General features: G+C 38.4%; 2 protein-coding genes across 2 annotated transcripts; one reads left to right on the top strand and one right to left on the bottom strand.

The window, feature by feature from the left end:
• Positions 1–1,467: 1,467 nt before the first annotated feature.
• NDUFA5 (NADH:ubiquinone oxidoreductase subunit A5) lies at positions 1,468–5,829 on the bottom strand. Its single transcript, XM_015629179.1, has 5 exons — positions 5,740–5,829; positions 4,697–4,741; positions 3,035–3,151; positions 2,248–2,313; positions 1,468–1,690 (listed from the first exon to the last, which is right to left on the bottom strand). Exons 1-5 carry the CDS (start codon positions 5,812–5,814, stop codon positions 1,589–1,591), a joined length of 405 nt encoding a protein of 134 aa, XP_015484665.1. The 5' UTR covers positions 5,815–5,829; the 3' UTR covers positions 1,468–1,588.
• A 1,648-nt stretch (positions 5,830–7,477) lies between these two features.
• On the top strand, positions 7,478–16,530 carry ASB15 (ankyrin repeat and SOCS box containing 15). The gene is given in 12 exon segments (XM_033514383.1): positions 7,478–7,518; positions 12,139–12,266; positions 12,664–12,702; positions 12,705–12,855; positions 13,084–13,141; positions 13,899–13,971; positions 13,974–14,062; positions 14,064–14,101; positions 14,695–14,865; positions 15,230–15,579; positions 15,582–15,793; positions 16,375–16,530. Coding segments are annotated over 12 exon segments (1,506 nt in total).
• The last annotated feature ends 822 nt before the right edge of the window (positions 16,531–17,352 follow it).

Below are 17,352 nucleotides of genomic sequence, written 5' to 3'. Positions count from 1 at the left end.
ATCAAGTCCAACTCTTAAATGACTGGCCCATCCAGGGACTGAACCCACACCCTTGGTGTGATTAGGCCCAATCTCAGTGCTCAACCACCCTCTCTGGTTGAAAAACATTTCCTAATAGCAAACCTTGACCCTTCGTGGTACAGCTTCATGCTGTTCCCTTGGGTCCTCTCACTGGTCACCAGAGATGAGTCCCTGCTCTTCCCCTTGTGAGAATGTTGAAGAATGTTGAGGTAAGGTCTCTCCTCAGTCTCCTCTGCTCCAGACTGAACCGGCAGCCACTCCTCATAAGGCTGCTACTCAAGGCCCTTCACTGTCTTCCTTGTCCTCCTTTGGACACTCTCTAAAAGCTCTTTATCTTTCTTGTGGTGCCCAAAACCGCCCCCAGCACTTGAGGTGAGGTTGTCCCAGTGCAGAGCAGAGGACAATCCCCTCCTTTCCCTGGCTGCCGATGCTGTGCCTGATGCCCCCGAGGACAGGGCTGGCTCTCCTGGATGCCAGGGCACTGCTGACAGATTCAACTTGACATTGAGCAGGACCCCCAGGTCCCTTTCTGCAGCGCTGCTTTCCAATATTTCATTCCTCAGTCTGTCCATACATCCAGGGTTGCCCCATCCCAGGTGCAGAATCCAGCACTTGTCTCTCTTCCACTTCATACGGTCAGTGCTTGCCCATCTCTGTCATCATTGAGGTCTCTCTGCCTTCAAGGGAGCCAGCAGCTCCTCCCGAAGTAGTGTCATCAGTAAACTGACTTACTATCCCTTCCGGTCCTGCATCTAAGTCCTTAATGAAGATACTGAAGAGCACTGGGCCTAAGACAGAGCCCGGTGGGACTCAACTGGTGACCAGTAGCCTGCCTGATGTCACCCCATTTATTGCAACACTTAAGAATCAGGAATACACCAATACAAGTCTACACGATGACTGAACGATCCCAACACTAAGGTCTGTGCCACAGGTGTTACTGCCAAGTACACCAACCTACCTGTTAACAAGAAATCTGTTGCTGCCACCACTTTGAGTAGCAGTCTTCTTACTCCCCCTCATGTCTCCAATCTTCCCAGTACTCCCACAAGCCAGAAACAGTGTTTAGTTATGTGGGCAGCAGGGTCAGCCAGTTCAGGACAGGGATTCAGCTGAAACCTAAAAGCGTTTCTTTTTCAGAAGCATTAGGCCTTTCATCAGAGCATCTGCATGGCCAGTAAGACTGTCAGGGGGTAGCAAAAATGCACAACCAAAAGTGGGACAAAATCATACTTTTCTACAACTTGGATTTTGATTTCAAGTGGCCTGTAATGTCTGTATTTTTAACATACAAATTATAAAAGTAACTCAGCATAAGGCACAAATACCCTGTTAATATATAATACAAAAGAATTAAATAAACAAAAAAGTTGTAGGAATGCCAGAAACAATTTTCTTAAGACTATTTTTGCAAGAAATTGGCAGCAGGGTTTAGATTGATAAATGTAACTGGACAAAATGTATTTTAATGAAGTGATTATCTTTAATTTAAAGACAATTGTCAGTAACAATAGATTAATAATTATTTTTTTCTGTTTACTTTCAAGAGGTTACACCATTTTGAAAATTATATTGGCCATCTCCACTGATCAGAAGGAGGTTCTTCAACTAGAGGCTCCCATGGTTTCCATTGTATCATTTTTCTTGCCAGGGACAGCTCATTTTCAGCCTGTTAATAAACACCAAACACAAAGTCTTAAATTCTATAAAATTGCAAAAATTACCTCTATTTCAGTTAATTACCTCAGTGATGTCACCATCTATCATGATCACAGACTACCACAAATTTCACCTATCAATATCAAAAGAACTCTATGTTCTGGGGGGATGGTGTTTTTTAATAAAAATTGCATCACCCCCAAATACCCAAACAGACATTCTGTTCAGCAAAACATTCCCAATGACAACTTAATGATATTTTCCACTCAGTTTGGATTACCCCCAATATTATTCAATCCTCTTCTGCCCTTTTCACTGATTTAGACTCCGAAAGAAGCAATATAGGTATGCATGCATATCTGTAAGCATAGTGCAAGACACAGTTGTTAATTTGTTAGGTTTTAGCAAGGCCATCCAATCACTACATGACCATTTGTTTTCAGGGGATTTTTTTCCATTTGACAAGGAAGAAACACAAAATTTCCAATTTTCTAAACAAAAGCTCAGCCAAAGGAGCACTAAAAAACACTGCTACATTTGTACTCATGTTAAATTTCCCCTCTTTACCTGTACAATGACTTCTTCTATCTGACCACTATTCAGTTTGTCCTCTAGTTTTTTCACATCAGTCTCCTGTGTGTTCAAATACATATAATACAATGTTTTAGTGAGAGTAGAAAGCTCATAAAATGCATGAAAACAGTAATTTAACCAGATCACACTCCAGTCTTTCTCAGAACTACTAACAAATTAGCTGGCTTATAACATTTTACATTATCAAAGAAATCTCCCACTCATTTGTTACTGAAAAGCAAACATCAAACCCTCAATGATAAATACAAAGAATGAATGCTATTTAAGGAATCCAGAGAAGTATTAGCAGATAAGGACTTTAGTTTTTATCTTGGAAAAAATTCTTGTTCTTACACTTTTATAGAATTATATGCAAGCTTTCAATTATCACCTTAAATACACAATGCCTGTATTGCAGAGTTTAATGTAACTAAAAGTGGACTGAAGGCCAAGGATTGTGCTAAGATACTATGCTGGCAAGAGCATATACATTTTTCTGTGGAAGTGTGTGAAAATTACCTCTTTTCTACGAATCTTTCAAAAAAATCTATTTGCTTCTAATTTTCACAAAACATCAGCCAGAAATTACCAATTCATTTTCATATACCATCAAAATATCCCAGTCAATAACAAAAATAAACCTCAATACTTCAATTGCTTCTGAATTGATACCTGAAAGTTACATGTGCATCTGAGAAGCAGCCAGGGACTCCAAAAATCACTTTTCTCATCCTATGAAATTTTTTTATGTGCAGCATTAATGAAATAGCACTGTACTCACCTTTTTCACCAAATCAAATCGCTCATTTACAATCTGCTCAGTGTATTTCCTATAAGCTGCATCTTTGGGAATGCTTTGCAGGACACCAAGGATTTTTGTGTACAGTATTCGCAGGCGCTAAAGTGATCACAAGAAATGGTTAAAATACACAACTACAATTATTTAACTTCTTATCCTATTTCTTGTCCACTAAACCTATAAGCTACCATCTATACACAAAATATGGTATTCAATGCAGAAGTGTAAGATTAACTAATAATTAAGTCTGAGCCACTGAACTCCATCTTGGATAAAGCAGGGATTTATCAGGACTGAAAAATTACAGCTGTCACATTCCTCAAAGAAAAAAAAAACCAAAACTAAAAAACAAAGACAGTTGCAATCTGAACACACCTGATGCAAAATTTAAAAAAAAAAAAGTACAGGCCATAAAACGCTCTTAAAAAAATTTTTAAAAAAAGAGGCAAATTCATGTCTAACCCATCAAATACCTAAAATTTACATGAGGAAGATACAAAGAGATTTTAATGCAGGTTTTTTTGTCACTTTTCCTCATGCTGGTGCAAAGTTCCAAGTAACAAATATATTTAAATTAAATCTGAATTTTTTCTTGCTGGATTTAAATGCAGGGATAAAGAACACATAGTGGTGGATAAATTTACACTTTTGTACTGGGTCACTGTATCTTCCTGACAAGGAAGGGATATCCTATAGGAACCAAAAGGAATAGAAGCTGAATACTAAAAGAAATACAAGGAACAAAAAACAGGAAACAAAAAGACTGGCATAGAATCTGAACTTCAACTAAAAAATTGCCCAGTACTTTACTCCTAGCTTTAAGTTGCTGAAAAAACTAAAATATACTAAGTTAACCCAGAAGGTGTCTGACAAGGCTGTAGACTGAGCTAGAATAATTTCTACCAAACAGTAGTGACTTTTTAAAGGGTTCTTTTTGACTGCATTCTTAAGTTTTGGAGTCAAAGTATTTCTGAAATAGAATTGTTGTGTAATAAGAAATTTCAAAGTGGAGAACTTAAAAAAATACTGAAGTTCTTTCAGTGCTAATGTCTCCTGAATAAGCATGATGTGACAAACATACTTAGGCTCACTACTGAGCTTGAGGAGGTTAAAAGAAAGCCAAACATTGCTACGAGAACCACCTAATGCAGTTTCCAAGTACCACTCAAGTATTCCAGTCCCAGCACTGCTTGCCCTTAAGGGCCATGGCATAGCTTTGCACCACATAGCTAGTTTCTGTCATCTAAAACTAGGTTATCCTTTTAGAATAAGTTATTTCAATACTTGGGTACACAGCAAAGCTGCAAAACTCTTTTTGCCTGTGAAGCAGTCACTATATTTATGAAGAACTGAATTTAAAGAGTTCTTTGTTTTGGCATTACTGATGAAAGAAATCAAATATTGGCTCATAAAGATACTTACACTAGAGCGGTTTTTGAAATTAGCGCATGCCACAAAAAGCACATCTGTAAAATAACTTATAATGACATGCATTAAACCTTTATCACTGTGGACAATTTTAACTGTTTCATTAAGCTGGCACCACATTAAAATACACTTCATACCTACACAATCAAACACATCACAAAAACCTTAGATCTCACTAAGAGGTTCCATTACTACAGAATGAGATGTGTGACATACCTCATGAGGGTTCTCAGCTACAGCCAATCCTACAAGCCCAGTGGTCTGCAGAGAGAGCATAAACATACTTAACACAGCTAAGCATCCATTTCCACACTAATTATTTTGTTTTGACTCAATATACACCTACAGGGACCATTCTGTGGCCAGCCTTGCCTCCTGCCATATGCCCATTATCCAAGAGTTCCAGTGCTCTAAGAGGAAGCAGCTCACCTCACCAGAATCCAAATCATAGACTATCCTGAAATGGAAGGGACCCACAAGGATCATCCAGTCCAACTCCTGCCCTGCACAGCACCATCCCCAGGATTCACACCATGTGCCCAAGAGCATTGTCCAAACACCTCTTAACTCCGTCAGGTTGGTGCTGTGACCACTGTCCTGGGGAGCCTGTTCCAGTGCCCAAACACCCTCTAGGTGAAGAACCTTTTCATAATATTCAACCTAAACCTCCCTGTCAGAACTTCAGGCCACTCCCTTGGGTTCTGTCACTGGTCACAAGAGAGAAAAGATCAGTGTCTGCCCTTCCTCTTCCCCTCATGAGAAAGCTGTAATTGCAATGAGGTTTCCCCTCAACCTCCTCTTTCTTCTCCAGGCTGAACAGATCAATGACCTCAGCCACTCTTCACAGGGCTTCACCTACAGGCCCTTCACTATCTCCGATGCCCTCCCTTGGGTGCTCTCTAATAGCTTAGTATCCTTCTAAGGTGACCAAAACAGCACAGGAGACTCAAGATGAGGCCTCCTCAGTGCAGAGCACAGCGGGACAATCCCCTCCTTCGACCGGCTGGCGATGCAGTGCCTGATGCGCATCAAGCAGCTGCTGGGGCAGCTCCGGTGCCCCTGGCTCCAGCCGCCCCACACCGCGGGCCCGCCGCCCCCTGCTGCCGGGGAGATGCTCCGGGCGGTGCGCTGCCCTCGGCCTTTCCCTCGCAGCGTGCCCGCTCGCTCTCACCCCGCGGCTCGGGCACTCGCTGCCCTGCCCTCAGAAGGGACGACCCCGCGCAGGAGCAGGCCGCTCGGGGCCCGCGGCAGCGCCTCACCTTCTTCAGCGCCCCCGCCATGGCCGCGCTCGCGGCGCCCTCAGAGGACGCAGCGGAGGGCGCCGGGCTGCGCATGCGCCGCAGCGGCCCCGGCCGGCGGGGCGGCGGCAGTGCGCGTGCGCCGGGGGCGCTGTGGGAGAGGCTGGCACAGAGCGGCGGATCTGCTGTAGTGGCGGCTCTTAGTGGGGCAAAAAAGGCCCTAAAACAGAGCTAAATAGAAAATAGAAAATAGGGAACTTAATTAAAGACCTTGAGAGAGAGAGAGTGGGACAGAAGAGCAATGAAAAGACAGGGTAAATTATTGGTAGAGGTGAACCTGATGTGCATTTGAAGATCCAGTTGTCACTCTAGTTAAAGTTTTGTGCTTAGTTGCTAACTTCAGGGGTGAGTTTTGCGTAGTAGTACTTTATAGTAATTATGTTGAAAGTTTCTGTCTTACTCTGGACATTTTTTATTTCATAATTCCTGTGCCCTGCTCTTGAGCTCCTTTTTTTCTGTAACTGGTAAGCAATCTGCACAAATTGAGTTTTGGAACATCTTTGAGTTCTCTCTGGAGGCCAGTCCTTTGGTGAAACATGCATTTTCACCAATCTGCAACTAATGCAAAATGCTTAATACAGCTTATATCAGTATTCAGGGCTTGCGTTTCTCCACACCTGGGTTCTATGCAATTACATTGGAAAGAGCTGGAGTTTCTTTCCAAGGTACTGAAATTCTTTCCAAAATACCAGTGTTTAAGAGTTCCTGCCTTTTTTTTTTTTTTTTTTCTTTTTTTTATTGGAGTAACCCAGTATTTTACCCTACTCTCTAATAGTCCAATGAGACAATCTGTCTCCTGATTACACTAACAGACTGCAGCACCAATGGTTCTGCACCTGGCAATCTTTTAACACAGTGTCGTTCAAACAGTGGTTTTGAGTGACTGTGTAGACAGCCTAAGCACGTAGGAGTCCTTGCCACATCCTAACAAAGGGTGAAAAACAGTAGGCCTTGTTCATTAAAATGTTCATGAAATCAATCTCCAAGTGGTACGGTGGGACATTCTCCAAACCGGTCAAATCCTGTTCCAATACATTATTTATTTTAAAATATAACAAAGCTGTAACCTACAAAGTATTATCAGTGTACAGTCAACAAGTCCCTGACTTTGAAAACAAACAAAAAAAAGCCCCAAACCGCCCACACAGCATTTTATTGTTTATTTATTATCTGTTTTACACTGGGGATTCTGTTAGGAGTATTATCCTGTGTGTTAATATTCAGTACGTAGGTAACCTAAGAAGGCCTTGCTATAGTTCTTTGTCCTATGTTTGTCCCACCAATGAATTTATCACATGATATTACATCTCAAATTGCCATGTGATGCAGTATCTGGACAAAGGTCTTCTTTATCCTGCATGAAACATTATTTATATCTAGTAATTATGTTACAGTGGAATCAGGCACTTCATGCACAATGCATAATGTTATTAAAAATAATTGAAAATCAAAACAATATCATGTTTGTAATATGGATATGTTCTAATTCTGATGGTGTCCTGGTTATGTAAGGGAAATGAACAAACTAAAAATAAATAATTGTTCCATTTGTGTTCTTTATATGTATTATAAATACATATTTTTCATTTTCTTAATTAGATAAGAATATACCTCTCTTCATATCATCTCATAGCCAGCAGTAGAGCAGGATCTCCAGTTGTTTCTGTCTGCTTCTGTTATACTGGGGTTTTTTAGGGGCATGCCACCTTTAATTACATCACACTGGCCAAAGAAGTTGCAGTGAGTATTATTTATCATCATTAAATGTTTTTGTTGATCTCGTGTTCAAAGACTGAGATGCATGTAGTGACTTAGTTAAGCTTACACTTTTATGGTTTTAAAATGCAAGTGAGTTAAAAGTCATGGAGGAGTTCACTGTAAATTTAATTTCATTAGAACAATTAAAGACAAGTTGCAAGTTTAGGGTTTTTTTTCAGTTTGTTGTGTACCCTTATTGTCTGTTCATTATGGTAAAAATGGTAACTAATTGGTTGAAACCAGAACAACACAGAGGTTTTGAATCTGCGATGTTTCCAGCTTCTTCCTCATCCCATGCCTGGGTTTAGCTTGCTGGATACTGCTGTTCTTGATCTTACTCTGGAGTTATTCTGTATTTTCATCACTGCTGTCTGTGTGCCATGCCTCCTGCTTCTTTGTCCATTTCAAGTTATTAAACTAGTTAAATGAGTGTTGTAATTGTCTGTCATTGAATCTATAAAGCTTTTCATCATGTCAGCCTCAGAGAGAGAGAGATTAATCTTCAGTGATGTAATATGGTGGGATCTGCAACTAGTTAAAGGCTAAACCTCAAATTTGTTGTGATTTATGTAAATATGCTTCCATATGTTGTTGACACTGGGCTTGAGAATTATTGGCAAATAATTAATTTTCTTAATGGGAGCTGTTTAATCAATGGGGGCACAGATAATCTTGTATCCCCAGACCTCGTGTTACATTTGATGAGATTTTAGAGAAGTCATCTGTAATACTTTCCTGAGGGTCCAGTCTGCTTATGTTACAGTTGTACAAGGTCAGACCTTAATTTATCTAGCAACTGTGTATTTAATTTTAGAAGTATCACAGGACACCTCAGCTTGCAGGGCACCATTCCTGGCTGTTCAAAGTGCAGGCCCCAGAGTAACACTGGCCAGATAATGGGTTGAAATGGTGTGACTGTGGTATGCTCGCCAATTAGACTAACAGAGAAATTGTTTAAAAATGTAATACTTAAGAGACTGAGTCCAAATTTAGATTGCTAGTAATTATTTCATTGCTATGAATAACCTCTGTGCATGCCTAAGGGCCTTCTATTTTTAGAGTAAAGATACAATTGTCTAGTTTATTTTAATGAGAATAACATTAATTCTCACATAACTTTATGTATTTAAAAACAGTAAATACCTGATACACTTCTTTCCAAGGAGAGATCCCACTTCTGTGATTATCAAGTAGTTAATATTCTCTCTAATGAAAAAACAGTAATTTAGAGAGAAAATAAAAGTTTTCTAAATAAAACATCAAGAAGTAATATGTAGTCTTTCAGGTGTGACTGTAAAAAAATCAGAAAAATATCAGGATACTCAAACTGTTGTTTAAGGAAAATATTCTTTGTAATACAAAAAAACTAAAACTCTTTTAGAGTAAGTGTTTGCAATTGTTTCCAGTGATGTAGTGTGTGGGCCTGGAAATTGAGAAGCTGCCAAGGGTGAATGGGAGAAGATTTTCCTGCTGAGCTTTTTAGCCTTTTCATTGCCACATCACGTAATGTAGGAGCGATGTTTCTGTTGCTGCTCAGTGTGTCAGCCCTGCTGTTTTGTTCCCCTGTGATCCATGTGGAACATCCATGCTTTGGTCAGACCTTGTCACCTCAGCACAGAGTATTACCAGCAGTGATATAGCAAATCAGGCTCTCGAAGCGCGTGTAGACCCTTGGCAGTGTGTCCAGTGCTTGTGCTGTGGGGAGCTCTTTGCCTTATACTTACTCTACCCTGTAACAGTAACTGGTTGCCTTACCAACTTTCTCATTTTACAATTTATTTTGTGGGATAAGATCATTTGAAAATAGTACACACAGCAATTCTGAAACACTGCTGCTCTGAGACCTTTCTGGTTAAGTTCATGTTCAAGAGCTTTATGATGCCTGTGGTGAAATCACTCAGGGGAGTATAGCAAAGCAGGAGAAACCTTTGGGTATAGAAAGTGCATAACCAGAGAAAATTTTCTGTGGTGGCCGCTAAATTCCTGTGATCTTTTGGAGAGAAAGAGAAAGGAGATACATATTAATGAAAATAAAAGGATTTTATTACGAAAATATTATCTTGCTTAGTGTTCTAAATTCTTCCTGAGAAAAACTGATGTTGGGAGCGTATTGATCATCTGGCAGGAGCAGAACATATGTAAATATGGGTTAAAAGGTTTTGTAATACACTAACCTGACTGTTTTTTCAGAAGGTTTGCAATATGAGGGTCTGGACTACGGCCTATGTAAATCTTCTGGAGCCTTTTCATTTCAGGCTCTGGTGTAAATATAATAGGATGGGCTGGAATATAATAATTCTCAACTCTCCTGAGGACAGCAACTTCAGTAAGGCTGGTGGGGCATGAAGGTCCACCCATGTGGACCCAAAAGGGTGATCTTGATTCTTAAAAAAATGTTTTATCAATGGCATGAAGTCTTCAAATGGAGAGTTTTCAAAATGAAAGGTGTGGAAAAAGGGAAGGTAACTTCTGTCTTAAAGCAGTTATGGAGGAAATGAGGAAATGAATTTTAAATATTTTCCCTTAATAAATTATCTTGTGTAAATGAACTGTTTCAGTTTCATTAGGAGCACCTCTTAGCTGCCAATAAGATATTAATGTATGCTTAAATGTACTTTCCTCTTAGCTGATGGCAGGCTGAGGTTGTAGTTATATTTGTTAATGTACACTTCTGAAAGTGCTAGTCCAGGAGAGATTTTATATTTGCTCTCTAAAAGGTTTGTGAGTGTTCATAACAAGAGTGTATTTGTGGGTTAAATGATGGAAGCTTTAAGGTGCCATCAGAATTTCAGAAGTGTTAATGAAAATGAGAGGAAAAATGCATAAAAGAACCTTGCCTCAGAATTCTCCTGCCTGTCAATGGAGTGCATTGCCCACAAGAGATGAGGGAGAGTGGTACATGTGTCCACGTTGTGACAAGCAGTTCATCAGTCAAACTTCTATGTTAAATCTTCTTTTTGTCCTGTTATGCTGAAACCTTAACTGGATACAATAGGAAGGGACAGAGAACCTTCAGAAAAGTTTATCCTTTATGAACAGCATAAGGGTCTGTTTTTCTAAGCCCCAAACAAAAATGTGTTTGTGAATATTCTTTTATTATTCTTGGACTCCTGTTTTTTGGGTTCAGAGATGGCACTCGAGACCTAAGTTGTATATTTTCTCCATCAGAGAAAATGGGATTGAAGTAGAAATTTTTAACATCTTCCTTCAGATTTCTTTCCTTGCAGTTAAAACCCAGGCCATGATTCCAGTCAAGAGTCAAGAAACTGTATCATGTGGGAATCTGAGTACAAGAGACCTTTAGTTTCTGAGTCAATCTGAATGTAAGCCCTTACTAATTAAATTTTGGTTTGCAGGCTTTATCATAATATACTAAATAGTAAGGTATTTGTGAGTGGGATTATAATATTGACTATGGTACTTTGAGTGACCTACTGCTTACAAGAGCAATGCAGAAACTAGTCTGAAAAGGAAGTTAACATTTCCCCTTGAAAATAATGGCTTCTTCCAAATAGTATTTCCAATATTCCTTGTCTATATGCAGGATGACTAGAACCATGATCTTTCTGTGACAAACATAGAACAGGAACTTAGTATAATTATGTAATGTTTGTGCAACATTTTGAGGATAGTAAGTGTTCAGACCCCATTTGGAGGTTCTCTCCCAAATTTGCCCTAAACCAGTTCAGTGTGGTAGAAAGAACACGACTGCACAAACTGTGAGAGTTGTAGTTTAAAAATAAGGAAAAAAAAATAAATTTATCAGGACAAATGGGTTTAAGCCTCTAAGATTGAATCAAACAGAGAAATCCCAAAGCTCATTTGAAAAATCTGAGGTAGGTACAGCATGTATTAAAGCTTTTTTGTGTGTGTGTGTGTGTTTTACAACTTATAAAGACTGCATTTTACAGTTCAAAAACCTAGAAGAGGTTGTGTGTCCTCTGTGAAGAGGAACATTCCTGACCTTCCAGTTATAATGAGAATTTACTAGTAAGATGGTTGGTTGATGTGCTATTATGAGGAAAAATCACTGTGAACATAAGCCACTGTTGCAGTTGGTGATATGAGCAGACTGAATTTAAGTTGATGACTATAGTTAAAAGGTTCTACATACTCTGTTACTAATCCACTGAGCATTTCAATGACTCTCAGACCTTGAAAATAATAGCTGGCATGGCTTGACCATGGCCTGGTGTTGTGTACTGAACTCATATGAATGTCCATTATACTTCAAGTTTAGTAGTTCAGGTTCTGCAGAAGTAATGCAGAGTCCAAAGTCCTTTGTCTTCCTTAATAGCCAGTGCTTTGGCAGTATGGAGATAAAACAATATTTATGAGTGTTGTGGTTTGTTTTGGGGTGTTTTAACATATTAAGGACCATTAAAAGAGACAATTAATGACATGAGACCATTTTATTGTATCATCTAGTGAGAACAATAAGAAAATTGAAGCATCCATGAAGAAAGGTGTCCTGGGGACAAAACAAAATGAAATAAAACAAAAACACTCCTAAAATAAAATAAAGCAGTCCCTTTGCAAATCTGAGCTTTTGGCATATTATTTTTTCAACTGCATTGTGTTTATCTGTTCACATTTCTAAAGTCAAGTATCTGGGCTTCAAGAACTTGTGAGCTTGACATATGTTCTGAAGGAAACTCATCAATGGGAGTGGTTTCTATTGCACGAGGTTGCAGCTCAGCCAATTCCACAAGTATTTGAAATCACTTTAGGTGACAAGAAAGGTTAAAATACCCCATAAGATAAGGGGAGCAGCAAAGACACCAACAGGCTAGAACTGTTAACTAAAAGACATTTCGCCAAGTCCTCCATGGAGCATCCTGCTTATGTCATTTAAATGTTCAGGCAAATTTTCTGGTTTTGGAAAAGTTGCATCAATTTACACCAGCAAATAAGTTGGACCATTTTTAACATTTTGTTCAGAAGCTTACATGCAAAGCAAAAATTTCTATATTCAGTGTGTTTGGCAGTACTGGTCAGATTAACATAATTATAAACACTTTTCATAAGAACTTAGCATTTAAGGATTTTTGATATATATGTATGTGTTAACAGCCTTTGTTTTGTCTATGTGCTTTGTTTTATCTTTTTTCACTTTCTTACCTTTAGCATCTTATGAATAAACATGGGAATACAAAACATGCAAAGGCAAACATCATTACCTTTGTCAGCAAAAACTGGCTTTGTGGAAAATGTGCAGATAATCCTGGAAAAGGGTGTTTATCCCAATACCATAAATTACAAGGAGAAACACCACTTCTTGTTGCTAACTTCTCTCTCTGGGTTTAAGCAATATGACTGGTAATGCTTCTTTGCTCAGTTCTCATCCCAGCACTCCTGTTGTCTTGCGTGGTTTAGCTGCATTATTTTAGATGAAACAAAATGCCCAAGATGCTGATGAATATCCAGCAGTCTGTTCAGCACTCATCAGCTTCAGGTGATCACTGAGATGATCTTTAAGATGCTGCTTATCTTTTAGTTGAATGCTGAGCTCCTTCCAAGAAAAGGGGACCAATTTTTTTATTCAAGGTACCTTCTTGGTAAAGGTGCTACCTTTACCAAGCTGGTCCTATTTGACCATCTTAGGGTAGAAGTACAATACAAGACCAGCCCACTGTTTTAACTGGAACATACTTTTTCTGGACATCTGGAGGTTAGTGGAGATTTTTGGTTTTATCAGATGGCTTCTTGAGGCTTGGCTTCTTGAGGAGTAGGCAGGTATTTTGAAAAACATCTCATCTCGTTTCCCTCCCCTCTTGTGCTGAACACAAGTTTCAACTACACCATAAGTACCCAGCTGTTAAGAAAGATGATTCCTTAGGAAGGTTTTATGCCTTTGGTGGACTTAAATGAGTTTTACTCTACGTGAGTAATTTAGTTATATTAACTTTCAGTTTCTGTTAAATGTCAAAATAACTTCATGATTCTGTAGAGAATAAATCTGTGAAATTAATATGAGAAAATAAAATATATAATGTAATTGTGAGTATTGAAATATTCATTTATCTGACTTTTTATTAGCTTTCATTAGATGCAAATACTGCAAATCATTTTATGGCCCTGAGGCATTTATAAGGTGTTTTTCAGAAATGTCTTACTTTCAGTTGCTTTCCTTCTGATATATGTGCTTATGGATTCCCAGAATCAAAGTGGCTTTTGCATTCCATGCTTCAAACTGAGAAAGTTTTGAGCTTGTATTTGAGAACCTTGATTTCCCAAGAAGATGACATTACTGTTTATTTGCCATATATTGGATTCTCAGATTTCAAGGACTGGAAGTCTTTTTAATTTCCTTAAAGAGAACCGTGAGGAAAAGCTTTTCTAAAGCTTAGAAAACTTTTAAGATGTACATAAAACAGTGGTCAGCAATTCAAGAAGCCACAAAACAAACATGCAAAGACATTGTTGATGTTCTGTTGATGGAAATGTGAACAATAAGGAAAAATGTTGAGTAACACCATTAGGGGTTACAGCTGAATGTGGTATTCACATTCACGCATTCACATTCACACTGTGGTGTGCTGGAGTATCTTAATCATAATGATGTGTAGTCAGGAAAAGAGAAATACAACTCTGCACTGGCATACATCTTGCCTGACTGCTGAGGCCTTTCAGGAAAGAAAGAGGAAATGAGCTAGAAGGAAAGGAAGCATAGGTGTTTCTGGTAGACTGGAGCGATGCTTACATGTTTCCATAATGCTTATGAGAGGAGTGGCAGAGCTGAAAGCAATCCATTTCAGTCAAGGAGAGATTGCTATATGTGCCCTTCTTGCCCTTTTGTGTTTCTTTTTACTCCACTCAGTCCCTCCATCCCTCCCTCCCTCCTATCTTTCCTTCTATGTATGGAATTATATTGGTATTAATTAATGAAATATTTTTGAAATATGCCCGTTTGAAAGTCCTCAGTTGTAATGCTTACAGTCAAAGCAGTGCTGACTCAGATGAGCACTGGAACTTGTGTATGTACACCTCTTACTTTGCTTTTGAGTTTTATATTTGCCACAAAAAATATTTCATGCTTTAGTAAAATTTTAACTTAAATATATCTGAAAATAAGGAGAAAAGTACTCTGGGTTTGTTTTTATGATGATCTATAAATCACTTTGGATATAAATATAAGTTCTGTATCCTCCTTTGAAGTGGAGATATCAAAGCCTTAGCAGATGATCATGCATCAGTATTGTTTCAAGCAGCTGGAGGATGTAGTCTAGACTGCATGGCTCTGCTTTTGAAATATGGAGGAGGTGGCAATGTGCCTGGTGAAGCAGGATGGCTTCCCATGCACAAAGTGGCTTGTGAGGGGTATTAGCTGTGAGTATGAGCTTGGACTTTACATTTTCTCTAAGAAACAGTGTGACACAAGGTCACATCTAAGATGGCTGTAGTAAACTTACAAACATTTATATACGTTTATATTTCTGAAGTAGCTGTGTTAGATTAGATTTAATTAGCTTTTATTTTTAGCATAAAGCAAACTGCAAAACATGCTCCTTAGAATTAAGTGAAAACCACTGAAACAAACACAACAGCTTATTTGACAGTGCTCAAAACTGGTGTTTCTGTGTTTTGATCTTTTGTGAAATGTCTAGCTGGTAATTCAGAATATAGCTGGATGAGGGTTAATTTCTTCATGCAAAGAAATTACACCTGTCTAGTTTTGTTCACTGTTTTTTAGGGGCAGGGAGTATCTCGTTGCAGCCACATCCTAAACTTTAATCCAGGAAAGTGGGTTAAGCACTGTTCACTTCACTGTAGATGGCCAGAACCAGTGTCTAGGGCTTGTCATTGGAAATGGTTTGGATGTCAACACTCTCTCATCTGAAGAGGTAACTTCAAATACTTATAATGGCAGAAGAAAAACTGCATTTTATTGTGCTGTTTCTAACTATGAGATTCTTTGCACCAAAATATTGCTCAAAGCAGGAGCAAGTCCAAGCAAGGATCCTTTTAACTGTGTTCTCATGGCAGTGAGAGCTGACAAGCATGGAATTGTAAAGCTACTCCTATCTTGTGAAGCAGATGTTAACTGATAATTTTGTTGCTTAATGATACGCATTTCCTCAGTGCATATTCTTTGAATGGTGACATAATGCTGAGGCTGTTGTTCAATCATGGATATAATGAGGAGATGTGTTTGGACTTTCTGTGTCAGGGTGTCTTTGGAAATTCTTTTGTGTGGCCAGCTTCAGAGCATGAGCCTATTCCCAGTTGGACTACTTCTTCAATAAAGGATAAACTAGTAAATTTAAACACAAAAACATAAGTAAACATACCTTCCTTGCTTCACTTTGCTCTTTTCATTAACCATATTTAAACATTATAGCTTTGAATTAAGATTGACATACTGGCAAAATCTTTCTTTAAATATACTCTAAAAACAAAAATAGCCATTTCTTATTTTCTACTCTGAGAAAGAGAAAATTATATATATTGTATTGTTTTATATTTGCATTAATATATTAGAGATTTAGAAAAGAAATTTTAAGAAGTCATGAGGCAGGATTCTGGAATTTCTGTTCCTTTCCTGATCAGTGGAGTAGATGTGTTTTCAAAGAAATATATCTGTTGAATAAAACAGTGCCACAGATTACAGCTTTTTTCTTTTTGCCTTCAGGCCTGTTTGCATAAGTTAAGGGTTCACAAAGGTTAAACATGGAAGAAAATGTCTTTTAAAGTAGCCTAACTAGTTATCAATTTGACTGTTGAAGGCCATTGCTAGGGCTTTGCTTAAATTATCTTCTGTATTTGCTTTAAAATGTATTCTTTGGCATTCCTCTGTGCAGATTTTGAAATTATGACTTGATATGTTCTCTGTTTCAGTTCTGTGAGTTCATTGCTATTCTGTGATTGAGACATTTAGCTGGAAAAGTGGCTTTTGTTTTTATAGATTGCATGGATTATGTTCCTCTAAGCACAAGAATTCAGTTTTTCACAGAAATACAAGAAGAATGATCAGAGATATGGCAGACTGGGTAAATATCTAACTTCCAGTTAATCATGTTATGCTTTTATTATAGGAAATTTTAATTCCTTATGTCAGGTCACATTCATCCAAAGTGTTGTAGCATACTTTGTACATTAAAGATCATGGTCCTATATAAAATTATTCAAACATCTAAATTATTATTTTTAGCTATTTTTTGCAGTGTTTGTTCCCAGGTGCAGCTTCTGTGTGTGCATGTTTCAAGGCTCAGCAAAATTTAAGGAACTTTAGGTAGGCTTTTTTAAACAAGGAGTAGATTTTGATGGGAAAAGAAAAACAGGAAATCAAGCAGCATATATATACCCTTGCTTAAGAAATATTGTAACTTTAATTTTGGTTCCTTCAGAATTTTGGCAGATCAGTTCTTGAGCAGACTCAACCTCAGTCATGCTGTCATGCAGAGAAAAAGAATCTGACAAAATAGATTTGAAGATATTTAATTAAAAATTGATTGCAGTTACTGCCTTTTTCTATATAAACCCTCCCAACTAAGAAGATGCTTCAATTGGTGGATGACAGGATTATGTAGGGCATAATCCATTTAGTTGAACCCACAATTATCAAGTGCTTGTGTTGGAAGGGACCTTAAAGATCATTTAGTTCCAAGCCCCCTAGCATGGGCGGGGACACTTTCCATTAGAACAGATTTCTCAAAGTCATCTCCAACTTGGCCTTGGACACTTCCAGGGATGGGGCAGCTACAACAACTCTGGGCATCCTGTTTTTTGAGAGATATGCTGGTTATCACATACATATTCACACAAACCAAAGCTCAGCTCCAGTATGTTTCTGCCTTGCCCCTAAACTGACTTTCC

Source organism: Parus major, chromosome 1A, assembly GCF_001522545.3.
Source record: "Parus major isolate Abel chromosome 1A, Parus_major1.1, whole genome shotgun sequence".
Classification (NCBI taxonomy): Eukaryota; Metazoa; Chordata; class Aves; order Passeriformes; family Paridae; genus Parus; species Parus major.
This window is presented reverse-complemented; position numbering and strand designations above follow the sequence as displayed.

Bases quoted from the DNA above. Each gene is read 5' to 3' on its own strand.
- NDUFA5 (XM_015629179.1), bottom strand. From the start codon at position 5,814: ATGCGCAGCCCGGCGCCCTCCGCTGCGTCCTCTGAGGGCGCCGCGAGC. The intron at 4,742-5,739 runs GTGAGGCGCTGC...CTCTCTCTGCAG, and splicing joins TGGCGGGGGCGCTGAAGAAG to ACCACTGGGCTTGTAGGATT. The intron at 1,691-2,247 runs GTAAAGAGGGGA...GTTTATTAACAG, and splicing joins TAGAAGAAGTCATTGTACAG to GCTGAAAATGAGCTGTCCCT.